At 42.4% G+C, this 17,612-nt stretch overlaps 4 protein-coding genes and 1 non-coding gene across 5 annotated transcripts; 3 read left to right on the plus strand and 2 right to left on the minus strand.

The window, feature by feature from the left end:
* Positions 1-455: 455 nt before the first annotated feature.
* On the minus strand, positions 456-4,557 carry LOC103998870 (cytochrome b6-f complex iron-sulfur subunit, chloroplastic). Its single transcript, XM_009420477.3, has 5 exons — positions 4,399-4,557; positions 4,085-4,326; positions 3,187-3,304; positions 1,304-1,486; positions 456-731 (listed from the first exon to the last, which is right to left on the minus strand). The coding sequence occupies exons 1-5, from the start codon at positions 4,438-4,440 to the stop codon at positions 630-632; spliced, it is 687 nt and encodes a 228-aa protein (XP_009418752.2). The 5' UTR covers positions 4,441-4,557; the 3' UTR covers positions 456-629.
* A 3,720-nt stretch (positions 4,558-8,277) lies between these two features.
* Positions 8,278-10,463, plus strand: LOC103998871 (cyclin-D6-1-like). Its single transcript, XM_009420478.3, has 6 exons — positions 8,278-9,198; positions 9,273-9,359; positions 9,463-9,558; positions 9,638-9,839; positions 9,924-10,054; positions 10,140-10,463. Exons 1-6 carry the CDS (start codon positions 9,034-9,036, stop codon positions 10,359-10,361), a joined length of 903 nt encoding a protein of 300 aa, XP_009418753.2. The 5' UTR covers positions 8,278-9,033; the 3' UTR covers positions 10,362-10,463.
* A 485-nt stretch (positions 10,464-10,948) lies between these two features.
* Positions 10,949-12,178, plus strand: LOC135594144 (F-box protein At3g56470-like). Its single transcript, XM_065084555.1, has one exon. The coding sequence runs from the start codon at positions 10,949-10,951 to the stop codon at positions 12,176-12,178; it is 1,230 nt and encodes a 409-aa protein (XP_064940627.1).
* A 1,735-nt stretch (positions 12,179-13,913) lies between these two features.
* On the plus strand, positions 13,914-14,944 carry LOC108951224 (uncharacterized). The gene is made up of 3 exons (XM_065084556.1): positions 13,914-14,486; positions 14,575-14,667; positions 14,708-14,944. The coding sequence occupies exons 1-3, from the start codon at positions 13,914-13,916 to the stop codon at positions 14,942-14,944; spliced, it is 903 nt and encodes a 300-aa protein (XP_064940628.1).
* Positions 14,945-15,972: 1,028 nt separating this feature from the next.
* TRNAS-AGA (transfer RNA serine (anticodon AGA)) lies at positions 15,973-16,054 on the minus strand. The gene has a single exon. It is a non-coding gene; the product is annotated as a tRNA-Ser (tRNA).
* Between the last annotated feature and the right edge of the window lie 1,558 nt (positions 16,055-17,612).

The following is a 17,612-nucleotide window of genomic DNA, read 5'->3' on the forward strand; positions in this document are numbered from 1 at the left end:
CTCCAATATCTCAAATATATTAACTACTGGCTTTATCATCTTCTTGCCAATACGTATTTGCAGCTTATTAATGGTTTTAATACGCATCTAAAAAGCTTAATAGAATTAAAGCCGAGTTAAACCGGAGGGGTTTTAATTTAAAGGGACATCTAATACAAAGGGTATATATGTCATAAACGAAGTTTACAGGGCTTTTCCCAGGATTTTGTGGTACCCGACACGGACACACCCACCGTCGACTCCGTGACAGTTACGACTTGGATCCCTCGGAAACAAGCCTTTGGTAATGCCTTCCCGCTGGCCCCACCGAAGTCGTATTCACAATCACGTGTATTTGACGGTCCGTCATGCTCAGTATCAGAATGTATTATTCTGTACTCCAAGCTACTATAAATGGATACAACCTCGAGAACACAATAAGAAGAAGAAGAACAAAAATTACTGACATACATCCATCCAAGAAGAAAACAAGGCTGTTTGCAATGATGAACGGAACATGGCCATTCTCCATAGGAGTTCTCATAGCATTTTGGGATGTTCATAGTACAAGATCAGATGAAGGTGGGATGAAGAAGCCTTGAGATATGGTATAAGAAGCTGTGTTCAAAGTGTTGCTCAAGGAAAGCATCTTAAGCCCACCATGGATCTTCCCCAGTTCTGAAATCTGTTTCCACCCAGGGTACAAATACAACCTTCCCATCATCGATGTCGACATGAGCCAAAGCCAACGACTGTCATTTTTGCGATCGTGTCAGTATATCATTGAAGGTATTATCAGATGCATCTTAAAAGAATGTGGAAGGAGTAAGACTACAAATAATAAGACTACAAAAACAACTAATTGAATCTAAACTATGATTTAAAGAAACAGCGGAGAACTAATCAATGTAAGTCAAACAGTAGTCATCTTTATCTCTGGAAGGAGTAAGACTACAAATAATAACTAATTGAATCTAAACAAAAACAAGTTAGTTTACTGCAAGCTTTTCTAGGCACAATGGAACCTCTTTCTAATTTCTCCTTTTCTTATCTTATTTGCTTTGAAGCTTCTCTATTCAAGAATTAGTATGTTGATGGCATTGGATCAGTGCCTTCAACATTTATCATATATCAGATTATATATGCAATGTATATCTAGTATTCAACATGAATTTTCCTATTCATATAAGAACATTACATAACAAAGAAAAACTAGGTTATTAGTTTTAGTATCTCTTCACTGTGATCAGTGTCCAATTCAATTTTCAGCCCAACACAAATCGATGGAAATTTAACGAAACAATAGAGAGGAAAAGAGGCTCACCAAAGGTGCAGGTCCCCTCACAACTCTCCCTTGGTTGTTGTACTGGGATCCATGACATGGGCAGATAAATTTTTTCTCAGCAGCATTCCATGGGACAACACAACCCAGGTGGGTGCAGACAGCATTAATGCCATAGGTTGCAAGAGTTTTGTCATTCTCCACAACAAGATACGTAGGGTCTCCCTGAAAAAATTGAGGCACCATAACTTATTTGCAGAACTATAAATTTATCTCGCAAAAGCTATCCATAGATGCTCAATTTATAACTTGATTATCATAACTATCAATGTATCTTTACCTCACAGCATATAGAAATCCTGGATGCTTGTAACTAAAACAATGACAAAAGTCTAGAAGCAGATGAACCATGTCATACACATGATGAGTGATATCAAGGAGCCATACGCAAGATGATAGAAAGGAACTCGAAAACAACCTAAAATCCATAATAGAAGGCGCCAAGAAAAACATGGCCAAAAAGGAATTTTGTCTTGAACTAAGTTTTGAAGCTAATGGAAACAAAAGAAACATTCCCAAAAATGTTGTCATCACAAAGATAACCAAGATTGAACTAAAGTTGCTTGAACTAAGTTTGTTGCCAAGCATTACGTTTGCCTTCAAGTTTCATATATGTGATTCATTTATCTTTCCAGGGAACTCTCTTTGTTTGCAACCACTTGCACTGTCTCATGACGAGAGGATGAATTTTGTTTATGGGACCTTGCATGACAAACAGCTTCTTCGCTAGCTAAGTATTTGATCATTAATCACTTCTGGCTTGCAACAGTTTTATGTAAGCACTTTTAAGAAAATGAGCTTGTAAGGCAGCAGTTCAGAGACAAAAACAAATCATTATATTCCCAAATCCATCATAAAGTTTAGCATGATCTCTTTGTTGCATAATCAAGCTGATCATAAACATGTCTTTTACATACATGTTCCACTCTATCCATATAAATCAATAATACACAAAAGATACGCAAGTGCTAATATCTTAACACTAGAAAACTCAACCAAGAACATTAAATTCTAATACGTTATCATAGCTGCTGCCATGTCGAAAGACTAACAAGGTGATTGAAATCATTACAAATGCAAAAACATGGGACCTGCTCTTGAAAAAAAGTCATTCTTATTTCATGCTGAAGAATGTTATGCGTTCATATCATGAGGTCACAAGCAGCATGCATATACAAAGTTCACGGAAGCTCCTGTCATCTATTGTTTGAGACTGGTTCTCAAATGTTTGTATATGTGATGCTGTGCCCACCCAAACAAAATACACTTCTGATACTATTTATACTTTATTTTCTAATTACAACATAAAACAAATTCTCCATATTCTACAAGAAAACATGACCAACTTATGATTGAAAGCATAGCACTGGGGACTAACCAAGATGCAGAGAATAACAATGAAAAATCATAGACACATGAAAGTTGTCAACCACCAATTTTAACATGTAAATTTGTCATTTATTTTTTGACTGACACATAGAAACAATCCAGATGATCATAGGGCAGCTATGATCTTAACAAATAGATACTTCTAATCATTCTGGCTATTTTTATAGATTTCCAGGGAATCTACTTTATTTTTCAAGTAAGCCACAGAGAACAGAAAAGAGTTTCAGCCATGTCTAGTGCTGCAACGTGGAACATCTTTGTCTATCCAACAGGTCCCAAGTTTAATTATATCTCCAAACTATAAGCAAGATTAGGAATTTGAAAAATTCTTCACAGATGTGTCAAGTTTGACTCATCTAGATTTAATTATCCTTCATATCCAACCACACTAATGTCAGAGACATGAATCAACTACAGAAAATGATAGATATCTCAAAGAGCACTTTTAATTTAGCATTGCAAATAGAAAAATGTACCTTTAAACCCTGGGTAAGTGTTCTATCACCAGGACCATGAGTCTTAAGCCATCCATCTAGAGTAACATCATTTCCAAGTGCATCTTTTGCAACGGTTCCACCTCCAGCACCACCTGAACTGTAACATGTTCCACAAAACATAAGTATCCACGACAAAATAACAAAAATAGAATAAGTGAGCTACGAAACTGAATGATTACTTATTTTTGAGCAGTGAAATATGACACAACATTTCCTTTCTCAACTTATAGACTCTTAGCTCTCTCAGTTTCCATATGCGGCTAGTTACATGCTGGACAAGATCTAACTTATAAACAAAGGAACATTAAGCAAAATGATAATAAAAGTAAACAAAATTTATCCAATCTCTTCTCGGAAAATCACTCAAAGCATTTGAAACTTGAAGCTTCCGAGAAAATAAAATCCAACTCTTTGCATTAACTTCCTTTGGTAAGACTTACTCTAAATAATTTTCAATTTACTTTCATGCTTATTTGCATACACCGTCCATACAGACAAAAAATCAACCCGGACAAAGAAAAGAAATGGTTTCGAGAGAATTAGACACGATCTGCAGGCTCCAGGATAAACAAGTTTATAACAGTGAAAGTTGATAGGAATGTGCACTTACAGGGAAATATGCTGCAGAATTTTCAATGGTCGAACGAATGCATCTCGAGTGATGATGCAGAGCAATTTTTAACACCTTTCACATTCAGTAACTCAAATTACATGAAAATATCTGGGCTAATTTCAATCAATTTTCAATCATCAACGCAAACAACGGAAGTAAGTAGGGTCCGTAAACAGTACTAACCATGCCAAGAACAGAAATGAGAAAATGAACTATGCTGCTGCTAATTTCCAAGCGAAAGCAAACAAGGTGTACAATGTTTACCCGGGTGGCACAAAGAAGTACGTATAGGGAATCAGCATGCCCGCGGTGGGCAGCGACAAGGTTCCAAGAAGAAGAAGGTTCAACAGCTGCCTCTTTCCCATGTCCGGCACCCTGTCGGCGGGGATGCTCGTCGCCTGACAGGTGATCTTCCCGCTCCTCTCCTTCCCCAAGCCCAGCCCTCTGGCGGGCCTGCTCAGAAGAGCTCGGGATGGCGAAAAGATGCCATTTTTACCGGAAGAGAGCTGCAATAATAACGCGACAACAACTTGATCTTAGACTTCTGGACCAGCGCTCGAGAACAAACAATTGCTCACCTGAGATGGGGCGGCAGCGGTTGAGAGAGTGGTGGAGGCCATGGGGGCAGGAGTGCAGCTTCTTCCCTCCAAGGACGCCTGGAAACAGGTCGATTCACATCCTTCTTATCTGCAAGCAAGCGGAAGACGATAGGGTTGGGTGATTTGGTTGATGGGAAGCCATTGGTCTCACTCGGCCACATGTTTGGATTGCACTTGGAGACCCGCCTAAACCACATTCTATTGTGTATGACATCGATCCAACACTGGTACGACTGACCGCGGTTCGTGAACCGGCTTAAGCAAACAGAAACCGGACTCGAATCGACCCGATTTTGAGCCGAACCGGAACCGCCGGTTCCGGTTCGGACTGTTTAGTTCCGATTCGAACCATTAATTATTAATAAAAAAATAAATTAAAATATAAAAAATAATCTAACTAAATATCACTTAAAAATAAAGATTAAATCTTTAATCAAACTTACTAATAGGAATGGCCTCCATGTCATCATGATTCACTCATCTATACTTAAAAAACTTACTAATAGGAATGACCTCCTCCATAACCAAGTTAATTACTTTTAATATTTTAATTTTTTTTATATTTTTAAAAAATTATAAATTATATTAATATTTTATAATTATGAAAGTGAAATATCTAAATCTATCTATTAGAAATTTAAAAAGTGAATTATATTAGTGTCCCTATAACAATATCGATTTTATTAACAAAAATATATAAATAAAAAGTAAAAAGATAATTTTAATGATGTTATTGATGGTCGTAGGTGATTAATGTAGATGAGAAGAGTGATGACGAGAGGTGATACCGCTATGCATCTACATCAGTGGCCCTTTTACCGTTCTTTATTTGTATCAATATTGATACAACTGTCAAGAGACGAAACAGCTGTTGATGTAGATGCTAAGTAGCGTCACTCGATAATTGTATTGACACTAATGTAGATATAGGACGATGCCACTATACATCTATATCGATGGCCTTTTTCATCACTCGGAAACTACATCGACATCGACGTAGATGTAGAGTGATCCTTATCTCTCACTACCATTATCCTTCTCCACAACATCGATTGTTGTTTGTCACTATTAGTTAGAACATATTGATAAAACTAATGTTGTTAGGATAAATAGACCTAGATGTTTCACTTTCATAATTATAAAAATATCAATATAATTTTATAAAATATAATGATTAAAATATTTAAGATAATTAACTATAAGAGATAATTTTTAATTAGCCCTCACCATTCCAACCTTACGAAGCTTTGCCATCTTATCCGCCACAATTTTTGCCACGAGAAACCTCTAATGAATTAGAAGGCCCACATAAAAAAAAACTACATAGACACATAATTAAAGCAAAAAAGACATATAATATATTATTAAGTCGCTGCATCTTCCACACTAATTTTGTTAGGGTTGATTTCTTTTAATAAACTAAATTATAGATTATTAAGAAAAAGAAACTCGAATGTAAAAAAATAGTATAAATTGAAATCGATGTTACATAAATATCTCATGTATCTAAGGGTCTTGATATGTATAGTAAAAAAATATTATAAGTACTCACGAATATTTTTTTAATTAATTCAAAGAGATTAATAAAAAAAATTTAAAATTTGTTAGATTTGAGTTTTGATTAACTCAAAAGATAGATAACTATATTTTTTATATTTTAACACTCTTGATTTGAAATCTTTTCGAAACACATGAAGACAATATGGAATCACGTAAATATTATATTATATTATATTATATTATATATATTGATTCGGTCAATTATTTATTTGTCATTAAAATTTTCTCTCCCCTACAAATATTATCTTAATTTTTTTTATAAGCTTATATCTACATGTTTTATTGTTTTATATTCCTAACAAAATTCACATCTTTCATTCTTAAAATCCTCATAACACTGCTCATTCAGGTTTAAGTTATTGATATTGCTTTCGGTACATTAAACAATCTCTATCGACCTGCTTCTAACGTCCGTATCAAATCATGCCAGAATGCCAAGAAGAAGAAAGAAGCTCATTTGCTAATGGTAGTAGATTTTATTTCTAGAGGTAATTGTAGACAACATTTGTCGCACTATTTAGTGGACTATGATTATTTACACCTTTAATTTGGGCTAATTATAGATTATGTCATGTAGTTAACTATTTTTAATATTCTTGTCCTTATAATTTAAAAAGTTACATTAATATCTTATAGTATAAAAGTGAAATATCTACGTTCATTTATTCTAACATTTATCAATTTTTTCAACGAAAATATAAAAACAAAGAACAGAAAGATAATCTTAACGTTCTAATTGGTGAAGATGGACGACGACGTCGTTGGAGGCATGGGTGACTATTTTGGATGAGGAGAGCAGTGACGAGTGGTAAGGGCTACTTTGCATTTATGTTAATGTCGACATAGTTGTTGAGTGACGCTTTCGTCACTCTTCATCTATATCGATATCGATGCAGTTGTCGAGTAACACCACTTTACATTTGTGTTAGTGTCGATGTAATTAACGAGTGATGCCATACTCTGTATCTACATCAGTGTCAACACAATTGTCTAAGTGACCAAAGGGCCACAAATGTAGATGTCGAGCAACGTCATTCGGTAACTACGTCGACGCCGAATATATGTAGAGCAACACCGCTCGACATTTGTGTTGACGTCAATGTAGTTGCCCTCATCCACAATAGCTATCGTGACCCTCCAATGATGTTGTCGTCTGTCACCACCGATGTCATTCATCAGTACCGACCGAAAACATTAAAATTATCTTTGTTCTTTATTTTTATATTTTCATTGGTAAAATCGATGAAATTAAGATAAATAACCTTAGATATTTTATTTTTATAATTATAAAAATATCAATATAAAATTTTAAAATATAGAATTTGAAACGTAAAGAGTAGCTAAGTGTACTCTGTAATTAGCCCCCTTTAATTTCACAACGATCACCATTAAATGATAGGATCATAAGATCTGCTATCATATCTGGAACCAAGAAAGCAACATGACATATACATAAATGCATCTTCTTTAACATCCCAAAAGCTTGTGTGCCCTGTAGAGAGAGAGAGAGAGAGAGAGAGAGAGAGATGGGCAGAGTCAAGTCCTTGGCATGAAACGAAATGGTTTCTGGCTTTGGTGGCCTCCGAGGGACCAAGCAGCATTCAAATCTGACAGTTCTTCATCCCCCACAATCATCTCGACATGTTCCTCTGTGCAGGATTCCGAGCCCCTCACATGGGCTTCCACCAGCCTCGCCATGGAAAAGGGTACATGACAAGCTATATCTATCTGGTTGCTGCTTCAGTCGATCAGTTCTTCAAGAAGGAAGAAGAAGACATTACTTTCCCTGGGATTTCGTAGACTGGAATGAACAGTGCAACCCATGTTTGGGACCTTTCTTCTTTCCGATACAGGCCAAGTGGTGGAGGGCCTATTAAAGGAGGAGTCGACGCACTCCTTCCTTGTGTTCTGCCTCAAAGGACATGGCGAGATAGCTGGCAAATGCTGCTTTGTGGCAGCACAGGAGACGCAAACGTTTCCTTCTCCGTTCATGGGGCACTCTCACATGGGATGGCTGGCCATCAGAGCTCTGTGAGCGAAACAGCAGGCAGTGGCTTGCCTGAATGAGGAAGAGGACGCATCCATGAGGCCTCCTCTGTCCTTCTTCTGTTCTCAGCTACTGTCCATTTAATCCAATACAAGCAATCATATACTCGAATTGATTAGATGAGCAATTAGCTTCAGCTCAACTACACGCGACTTGCGTTAGATGAGCATAAACTCTTAGGTAGATTTGGTTGGGCATTAGCTTAATCTATGTTGCAGGGCTCTCGGGGAGAACGAAGCTTAGCGTGCAGGGATGGTTTACACTGTCCAAAAATGAAATAAGAGGTTGCTCTCATGCGAGAGGATCTCTTTGCCAGTTGAGCACCTCCGCGTCCAACATCCTGCATTGATTTGCTTGCAGTTGAGCACCTCCGCGTCCAACTAGAGAGAGAGAGAGAGAGAGAGAGAAGAGCGATCAAAGTCGAACAATACAGGCGTCAGACCGAATACTCTGTTCTGTTTCTTCTGCTGCTGCCGCTGCTCTGCGCCGCTGTTGCCACTGCGCCTGCGGCCCCCGCCGTCCCCACTTCTTCGCCCCCGTAAGGCAGCGACACCTGTTCGCCTGTCACAGCAGCTCTCGCTGTTCCTCTCCCCTGCCACCACCTTCTCTCTCTCTCTCTCTCTCTCTCTTGGTTTTTCTGAAACTTTAATCCAAGGAAAGATGCTTATGGCAATGGCAAAGCCTCCTCCTCCTCCTCTCTCTCTAGTCCCCATAACGAAAGAGGGAAATCAGGATTAATAGCAGTAGGAAGCACCAATCGACAGGAGAACTTGGAGAGACAGCGCAACAGAGGATCTTTCTCACACCTGTTCTGTTGTAGCATTGGAAGAAGCGTGAAGGAGAAGTCTATCCGTTCATTCTCTCACCTTCTCTTTCTCTTTCTGTCGTCGTGGTTTCACCTATAAAGCTCGCGTCAGTCGTCTCTCGTTCTAAAGGTTTCATCTTTACCTTTTACTTCTCCCTTTGAGATCGACAGGGTAGCAGAGACGACGACTTAAGGAGCAGGAATGGAGTTCGATCTCGAGAACCAGATGTCGAGCTCTGACGACGAGCAGCAACCTCGGTGGGGCTCCATCTCGGCGCTCTTCGCCGCCGAGGCCGACCACATCATCTCTACCGTCGGCGCTATTGATCCCTCCGCCCGGCGAAACGCCGTCTCTCTGGTCCTTCAGGTAATGCTATACCTCGACGCTCAGACTAACGAAAGATCCGATCTTTTCCATGGCGGTGATGTTTTCGTGGGCAGGCGCAGTTCAATTGCAATCTGGACCCCTTCGTCGCTTGCCTTGCAATCAACTACATTGATCGGTACCTTACCAAGCGCGAAATCCCGGTATCAGTCACTGTAAATGAGTAGTAGTTGAAGAAGATGACCAATCGAATCGGTTAATTCCAGATTGTCGATCTAATACAGAAGCAGCGATCTCCTGTTGCAGATAGAGAAGCCGTGGATCGTTCGTCTCCTCTCCATCTCCTGCCTATCCCTCGCGTCCAAGATGAAGAAAACCTGCAAACCTCTAGCGGATTTCCTGGTAAACAGAGGTTCCTCTTTCTCAAAAAATCGAGGTCACATGGATCGATTTCACTGTTTCATTTGGATCGAATTTGCAGAGAGAGGAATATTTTGTGTTCGACGCCCAAACGATCCGGAGAATGGAGCTTCTGGTGCTCGAAGCACTGGATTGGCGGATGCGATCGATCACCCCCTTCTCCTTTCTCCGGTTCTTCACTTCCTTCTTCTCACCCGCCCAACCCCCTCTCCTCCAAGCACTCCAAGTCCACGCGACCGAGATCCTTCTCAAAACCCAAAACGGTAACCCAATCAATCGATCAAATTAAACTTAAAAAACGATTTTTCCTGGATCCATCATCAAGTTTTCACCGGGAAATCATGCAGAGATGAAGGTGCTGGAGTTCAAACCTTCAGTGGTGGCCGCCTCCACTCTCCTCTCCGCCGCCTTCGAGTTCTTCCCCGTCCAATTTCCAGCCTTCCGTTCCGCCCTCGCCTCCTGCGAATTCGTAAACGAAGTAATCCCTGCCACAAAGAATCCTCTTTTTTTTTGTTATTCTTGTTTGGATCTTATCATCGGTAAATAATTAAATGAAAAACAAGGAGGAGCTGCGGGAATGCAGCAGCGCTATGGGAATCGCGACGGGCGGCTGCGGTGGTTCGGCAGCGACGGCGCTGGTGTCGAGTTCCAACACGCCGCCGACCGTCCTCGGCCGCGTCTGCTCGAGCTCGGTGATCGAGCCTTTCACCATCGGATCCGCATCGGACGACCGCGAGCTCACGCAGCGCCGGATCGCCTACCACGACGGACAAATAGACAAGTAACGAGGCCTCCTCCGAAAAGGAAACAAATAATGATTGTTTTTGAGCGAATTCTTTTGTGGAGTCGATGCCGTGAATTGAAGAAGGACGCACAGATCTTTTTGAGTTGGTGTTAGATCGATATATTTGAGAGAAACAAAAAAGCTGTTGTTTTCCTAATATAAACAATTTATACGTAGATTTTCTAGAATAATATAAATAATTCAAAAAATCTTACGTTGCCGACGTGTCAATGCGGTCGAGCTTTGTCTTCACGTGTATATATACATATTGCGTGCATGCATGAACGGGCCGTTTTGGGTCACGTACATGGTTAGACGCACCACCAACGGTCGAGATCGACGACGGTGCGAATCTAAAGGAAACTTATGTTGGTTCATCTTTTGCGCCTGATACTTCTCCTAGTTTACATGAACTAGGAGTTCTATCTAGATGTGTGTGATGGGTGGATCCTCAACTAGTTAGGACTTCAAGTCCTGCTAGGATTGAATCAATGGTGTAGCTTATAAATAGGGGTGCAATCTCCCCTTGTGGGTGCTACCTGCATATTTGATAGGATATATACATTGTGGTGAAAGGGTAACGAAGACATGGCTCCACCACCAACAGGCGAAGGAGAAGAAGAGAGCTGCTGGTCTCAACTTCCGATAGATGAGATGGAGAAGATCCTGAAGCGCCTCACCGTAGTCGATCGGATCCGTGTCGCCGCTGTATGCAAATCTTGGCACGCAGATGTTAGTTTCCTCCATGCTCCGTCTCCTCCTCCGTGGTTGTTGGTCTACCCCGGCCTACCCCATCCTCGAAGATGGGGCCTCTGCACTGCCTTTGCCGGACGACGAAGCTTAGGCTTAGAGATCCCAAAGGAGCTCCAAACACAGTGGTGTTGCGGGTCATCCAAGGGCTGGTTACTGTTCTTACGCACTACTCCGGAAATCTTCGCCGGTTATCGGGCTAGTCTTCTAAATCCAATCACCAGAGTTCTGGTCCACTTTGGTCCATGCGTCAACCATGTCGTCAAGGGCGTCATATCGGCGTCTCCACTCACAACAGGGTTTCTCCTTGCGACGATGGGTTATAATTTGGTGGACTCATACAGATGCGTGACCGTGTACAGAGTTTGGCAGCTCACGTACGGGGAATTGGACGTAGATGATCCCATGGACATTTTGTTTCACCATGGAAGGCTGTATATTCTGACCGGCTCGGCAGAAATCGTGGTCTACATGTTCAAACCCCATCCTGTGGTGTCGTCGATCATCCCAATTCCATCCTTGGTTGGGGAGGACGAGCGTCGTCGTCGCTCACGCAAGGGTAGGCTGGTGGGGTCAAACGACGATGTCTTCATCGTGTTCTATACTAGGAAGCTGCGCTCAGAGCTGCAACAGTTGAAGGTTTTCAAGGTGAAGGAGGGACTACGTCACCGTGTGGTGGAGGTGAATAGCTTGGGCGGTCGCACCTTCTTCATCGGTGGATTCTCGGAGGGGTTGTCAGTATCCATGACCAAATCATCATCAAAGTCAGAGTCGATAAAGCCGGACTGTGTCTATTATCGAAAGCGCGTTGAAGATAACTTGAAGGGGTATTGCATGCAAACTGGACGTTCGTTTCAAGTCGCGGGGTTGGATGTGGCAGGTGATCTACTCTCCTGGTTCACTCCCGATTTGGAGGACCGATCGAGTTTGATGGAAGTGACTCCAACCAATGGCTTCTCGCGTTCTCGCCCATTGCTCCTCACCATCATCGTCATGTCAGTCTGCATCATGTTAGGTTACATTATCTGGTCGGGTCAGCATATAAGCTTTTTTAAGCTGGTTAATTGATTACCAGTATATGTGAGACACTATTTTAGTTTGGGTGTCTTCAAAAGTTAGAATTCTTTTCCTCTCTCTCTCTCTCTCTCTCTCTCTCTCTCTCTCTTCTTGTTTGTTTACCTATTCTGTCGTCCTTGGATTTGCCAAGGTGAACGATTGATGCAGTATGATTTGATGAGAATGGAAGGGGGGGTAGCAGGTGAGGGAAAAATCTGATAAGGGCCACAGCATGAGTTATGGACTGACTCGTCCTCGTCCTGCAGCCTTACTATATTCCTGAAACATTATTGTGTATGTTTGGTGGCGGATCTCCGTTGGGATACGGTCAATCTGCTGCTACTGTTTCCCTGCCTGCGTTGCTGTTTTTGCTGAACTCTCAAAAGCCATGCGTCCCCCCTTCTTCTTTCAGCACTACTAGCGTAGCCGACCTGCTTTTCTCCCTCTCTCTCTCTCTCTCTCTCTCTCTATCCTATGTATATGGTCCCCTTCCAGCATGTTTCTTTGGGGACTTTTATCGAACAAGTGGCAGATCAAAATCATAAGTCACAGTTCGCAGCCGACAACCATGCTGGATTCTATGTTTTATTTACGATCCTGCCCAATCAACGCTCAAGAAAAGCTTCAAACGCTGTTAGGACGGGAACCTGCGTTCTTAGCGTGGATTAGGGCGTCGTGTTTGATCCGCCTACTAATTAATGATTGTGGAGTTGGGACGTAGGTGACAAGCTCACACTAGGAAGGCTAGTTTGGGTATATCAAGATTCGGCGGCACTGCGTCTTCCGGCGACGGCGACAGTCCGCACAATGTCGCGAACCGAAAGGCTGCCTCCCGCTGCTCCACCCCAGTAAACTGTAGGCCGCAGTCTGTGTCACACACTCTCTCTCTCTGCATGTCTGTCCCGAATCCTAATCATATATCACTATCCATCCTTAATTACCTGCCAAATACTAATAATAATAATAATGCCTCTTCTTGACTCGCGTCGTTGGGCAGCCGCCGCCTCTCGCTCTTCCAAGGACACCTGTGGGACCACCATCGTGGTGACATTTCATTGGCTCGCACTATGACTACAGTGGGTCCGGGGATCTCTTAGACTAGGGCGGGAATCTAATCCTATTATTCCAATGGGTGTCCAAAACCCGATCAGAGACACTTCATCATCGCAACGTGTCCGCAGCAAAACAAAAAAGAATAAATTAATTGATCTTCCCGTCCACGACAGCAGGTCCTTCTCCCATTAACTGATCTACTACTACGCTGAGTCGGGCACACCCCAACCCACCTTTCCTCCATGACCCTACTACTGGACCTACGCGATCTGCCCCGCTCGCCTCCCCTATGAGATCGACCCTACACCCAAACCACCGTCTGTTACTTCCACTCACAGTGAACGGCCACTCGTAGCCCCCGAAATCCTACCCACGTCAAACAGGCAACGAGAATGTGAGAGCAGGGTCCCACACGTTGGTGCCAGGGGACATGAGGCCCTCGCCACCGGAATCACCTTGCGCCACGTGTCGGTCAGTCTGTTGGGACCACCGACCCTGCCTCGAACTCGGTTGTTATTATGCTACCTCTATGCTATCACGGTAGACACATTTTGTTGATCTTGTTTTTGGATCCATCTCTACCCCTTCGTCCCATAAATATATACCCCACCTACTCCTCACACGCACTTCCTCTCTCTCCCTCTCTCGCCCTCTTACATACACACACATCTCCTGCTCGCCTTTAGGTGCAACAATGGCGACGTCCTTCTTCCTCTGGTCCTCAGCGCGGCACAAGGCCGACGAAAGCGGAGAAGGCAGCGCCGCGGAGAGCAACACTTCCTCTGCGGAAGCTCCGGCGGGGAAGGCCAAGGGTCGGAAGGGCGGAGCGGGGGCCAAGGCGGCAGCGCCGAAGCGCCCGCCTCAGAGGGGCCTCGGCGTCGCCCAGCTCGAGAGGCTCCGCCTCCAGGAGCGCTGGAAGAAGATGACGGAGCTCGAACCCGCTCGCGACGGCATTCTTCCGCTCCACCTTCACCAACTCACCCCCGTCGCCGGGGCTGTGTATGGCGCCCCCATCGTCTACTCGGCCGGGCAGCCCCTCGACGGATACCTCACCCGTTACCGCCAGATTGTCCATGGGCCGGTAGCTTACGGCGGAGCGGCTGCCGGAACCGTCGCCCGGTCCGTGCTGGACGATCATCACGGGCTGGATCGGTACCGGAAGGCGACGGCCGGGGACGCCAGATTCCACGTCGGGAGTCCGTTTCCAGAGCCCCCTTCAAGCCAAAATCCGCAATGCCTCTCCGACCCGTGCGAGTTCTGCGCCAGAGTAAGCCCCGGAAATCCTCCATTAGGGTTTCCGCCACTCTCTAGTTTCTTTCACTGACTCCGCTCTCTTTGATGAAACTACCCTTCAGAAGAAGCGCCTCTTCGGCAACAGCCTATCTGACAACCTGGCCACCGGTGCGGATTACTTCGAGATGGACCTCGCTGCCGCCATGGCGGTTGATCTGGTGATCCCAGTCCCCTTCACCCCCAATCCTCCTCGCATCCTTCTCCTCCATTTTGATTGGATGCTTTCTCTTTGGACTTCAGGGAAAGCCGGCGGGCGAGAAGGAGAGGGAGGTGATCAAGGAGTTCGAGTTCTTCCCGCCGAGCAGCCTAAGCGTATCCAACGGCGACGGTTCCCCCGAGCTCGCTGATCGCACGGCTGGTGATGCTTCCTCTTCCTCCGCCGCTGCGGCATCTTCTACTCTCCTCGATCTCTCGCTTAAGCTTTCCATATAATCAAAGCAAGTGTGACTCTTCTTTTCCTTTTAATTACTGTTCGTTAGAATCATTGGAAGACCTTCATGTTACTTTTGTTGAGCAAGTAGCTAGTTAGTTTTTTGGTAGCTGATATGGCATGCTAAGCATTGTATTATGTCTCATTATGTGCTTCTTGCTGAGCTCAATCTTGTTGCAAGAAGTTGGCACGGTTGTAGCAATAGAATCAAGAACACAGGTTGACATGATAGGCGATGCACGTCGCACTGGGTTTGGCTCGATATGGGAAGTCTACATTCTATAAAGAAGAAGGGTGCAGTAATAGAAGGGAGTCGACAATAAATTAAAGTAGTTTGGGTTTCTTGCACTTAACTTCCAGTGGAAGGGGCAGGTGATGGTTTCCGTGAAAAGGGAAGGGCTGTGAGTCTGAGAGAGGAGAAAGAGCCGGCGCAGAGCCTTACCACTTTGCGGTCTCTTATAGGAGAGGCTGTATGGTAACGCTCTTAGTACGAGTCCGTGGGCCATTAATGCATGTTTCCGATATCACTGATATCTTGGTCATTATATGCTACCGATGGTGGCATTCTCTGGGCTCGCCTGTTACGGCGCTAAGAGGAAGTGTACGACCCAAGAAAACGAAGAAATATAAAAGAAGCGTGGGATTTCGGGATAATATTGCATGACAGAACCAGAAAGAAAGGTTAGGGATCATTTGCATGTTATGTATATGAGAGAGAGAGAGAGAGAGAGAGAGAGAGAGAGAGAGAGAGAGAGAGGCAGTACTACATCGAGTGTGTAAGTGGTTGCAGGGTGGTACAGGTCGTACGTTGTGGGTTCAGCAGCTTATTTGATGAAAAGCGAAACACACAATAACATAACTCTCCACACTATCTTCGTTCGTTGTGTAGATGTCTGTGTGGAGGAGAAGAGCTTATTTGGTAATAGGCGCAATAAAAAATAACTAATATGCGTTTTCTATGAACTGTTGCTCGGGTAGATAGCATAATAACTGTGACAGAAAACATTGAAAATTTAAAAAAACCAAAGGTCGTGAACGGCAGGATTCGAACCTGCGCGGGCAGAGCCCACATGATTTCTAGTCATGCCCGATAACCACTCCGGCACGTCCACTTCACATTTATCACTTTATTCTTCGTAATTATAGAAAATACCTCGTCCTACTAATAGCCTATGAAAATATAAGAAAAATGAATGGACATTCAAAGGAATAAGAAATATTGACAATCAAAGGAATTGTCAATCCTTCGCGTAAGAGGTACCACAAGGACAAATAAACTTTGAAGAATGCATAGCGTATAAAGGTTGAGATAGTTAAGTTCGAACTATGACTCGACGTTGGCAACCATATTTGATGATGCCAAAGGCAAGCGAGACGTTTGGTAAAATATGAGAATTGCAAAGTTGAATGAGTTGTTCAGCAATCGAAAAAGATGTGCAAAGCTTATAGAGATAAAGAGAATTACCAACTCATGTCGGGCATATGACTGAGAGGCTAATTATGATTTATAATCACACTTAAAATTGCTCAAACAAATTACTACAAAAAAGATTAGAACAACTATGTCTGAAGTTAAGGAAGAAGAAATATAATTCGTTGGCTATAATTCTACTAACAAATTAGATTGATTCATAGGTTACCATACATCATTTGATGGCTTCTGTAATCAACGTATCATCATTTACGTATAAAGACTTTTGTCTCTTTGTACAGTTAATCGTGTGTTTGCATGCTTATCTTTCCTATTATCATCTTTATTTTTATAGGACTTTTGCATTCATCAAAAGTTCATTTTTTAGACTTCCTAATGATCTTCGAGGGAGGGAAGCATGAATCCTTTATGCTTTGAGCTTTAGAAATATGGAACAATAGGTCTTCTTTCCCAAGAGTGTCAATCCCAATTATGATGGCATGGTTAGGATAGGATGTAAAAGAATTATACTGACTACCTACCTGTAAATTCTAACATCCAAATAAACTATAAATTCTGTAGCATTCGAGATAAAAAAAAAAAACTATAAGCATGGCATCAAAAGGCATCCATTGAGTAGAAGCATAAATGTGTAGTTGGTCCCCTCTTTTAACATTAGATAAAAGAGGGAAAGGACACAACCCGGGGGGCCGCAACATTCTTAATGATGCAGGAAACCATGGAAATCTGTGTTCCTATATACAACATCAGCAGTAATAGTAACAATATTAACTGATCTTGTTTACTCGATATGACACAATAGTCATATGGTCTTTTCTATATTAATGTGCTAATGATAAAGCACAGATGACATGCTAACATGTATATAATGCATCAAATCGATTCAGGTAACTTTTAATTGGTTATTATTGATTGATATATAGGTTATTATTAATACATTTCACTTGTATTAATTTTAATACAAGTGATTAAGTGAAAGAAAGAAATTATTTCATAAATTGTCAGATTCTAATCTGGTTTGGCCCATAAATTATTGGTCGGGGATCCATCAACAGCCAGACTAGAATCTGACTGTTTATGAAAAATTCTTTCCTTTTTACATATAGAATTTCTTGTCACAGTATCACTTAATCACTTGTATTAAAACTAATAACACAAATATATGTAAGATCTAATTGCATCATGTCACCTGACATAAAGATCGTTTCTTTTACAAATGATGATGTGCTTGCTCAAGA

The sequence above is a fragment of the Musa acuminata genome, chromosome BXJ1-9, assembly GCF_036884655.1.
Source record: "Musa acuminata AAA Group cultivar baxijiao chromosome BXJ1-9, Cavendish_Baxijiao_AAA, whole genome shotgun sequence".
NCBI classification, from domain to species: Eukaryota; Viridiplantae; Streptophyta; class Magnoliopsida; order Zingiberales; family Musaceae; genus Musa; species Musa acuminata.

Bases quoted from the DNA above. Each gene is read 5' to 3' on its own strand.
- LOC103998870 (XM_009420477.3), bottom strand. From the start codon at position 4,440: ATGGCCTCCACCACTCTCTCAACCGCTGCCGCCCCATCTCAG. The intron at 3,305-4,084 runs GTAAACATTGTA...AACATGTTACAG, and splicing joins TACTTCTTTGTGCCACCCGG to TTCAGGTGGTGCTGGAGGTG. The intron at 1,487-3,186 runs GTACATTTTTCT...CAATTTTTTCAG, and splicing joins CACTTACCCAGGGTTTAAAG to GGAGACCCTACGTATCTTGT.
- LOC108951224 (XM_065084556.1), top strand. From the start codon at position 13,914: ATGGCGACGTCCTTCTTCCTCTGGTCCTCAGCGCGGCACAAGGCCGAC. The intron at 14,487-14,574 runs GTAAGCCCCGGA...ACTACCCTTCAG, and splicing joins CGTGCGAGTTCTGCGCCAGA to AAGAAGCGCCTCTTCGGCAA. The intron at 14,668-14,707 runs CTGGTGATCCCA...ATCCTCCTCGCA, and splicing joins CTGCCGCCATGGCGGTTGAT to TCCTTCTCCTCCATTTTGAT.
- LOC103998871 (XM_009420478.3), top strand. From the start codon at position 9,034: ATGGAGTTCGATCTCGAGAACCAGATGTCGAGCTCTGACGACGAGCAG. The intron at 9,360-9,462 runs GTATCAGTCACT...CTCCTGTTGCAG, and splicing joins TTACCAAGCGCGAAATCCCG to ATAGAGAAGCCGTGGATCGT. The intron at 9,559-9,637 runs GTAAACAGAGGT...TCGAATTTGCAG, and splicing joins AACCTCTAGCGGATTTCCTG to AGAGAGGAATATTTTGTGTT.
- LOC135594144 (XM_065084555.1), top strand. From the start codon at position 10,949: ATGGCTCCACCACCAACAGGCGAAGGAGAAGAAGAGAGCTGCTGGTCT.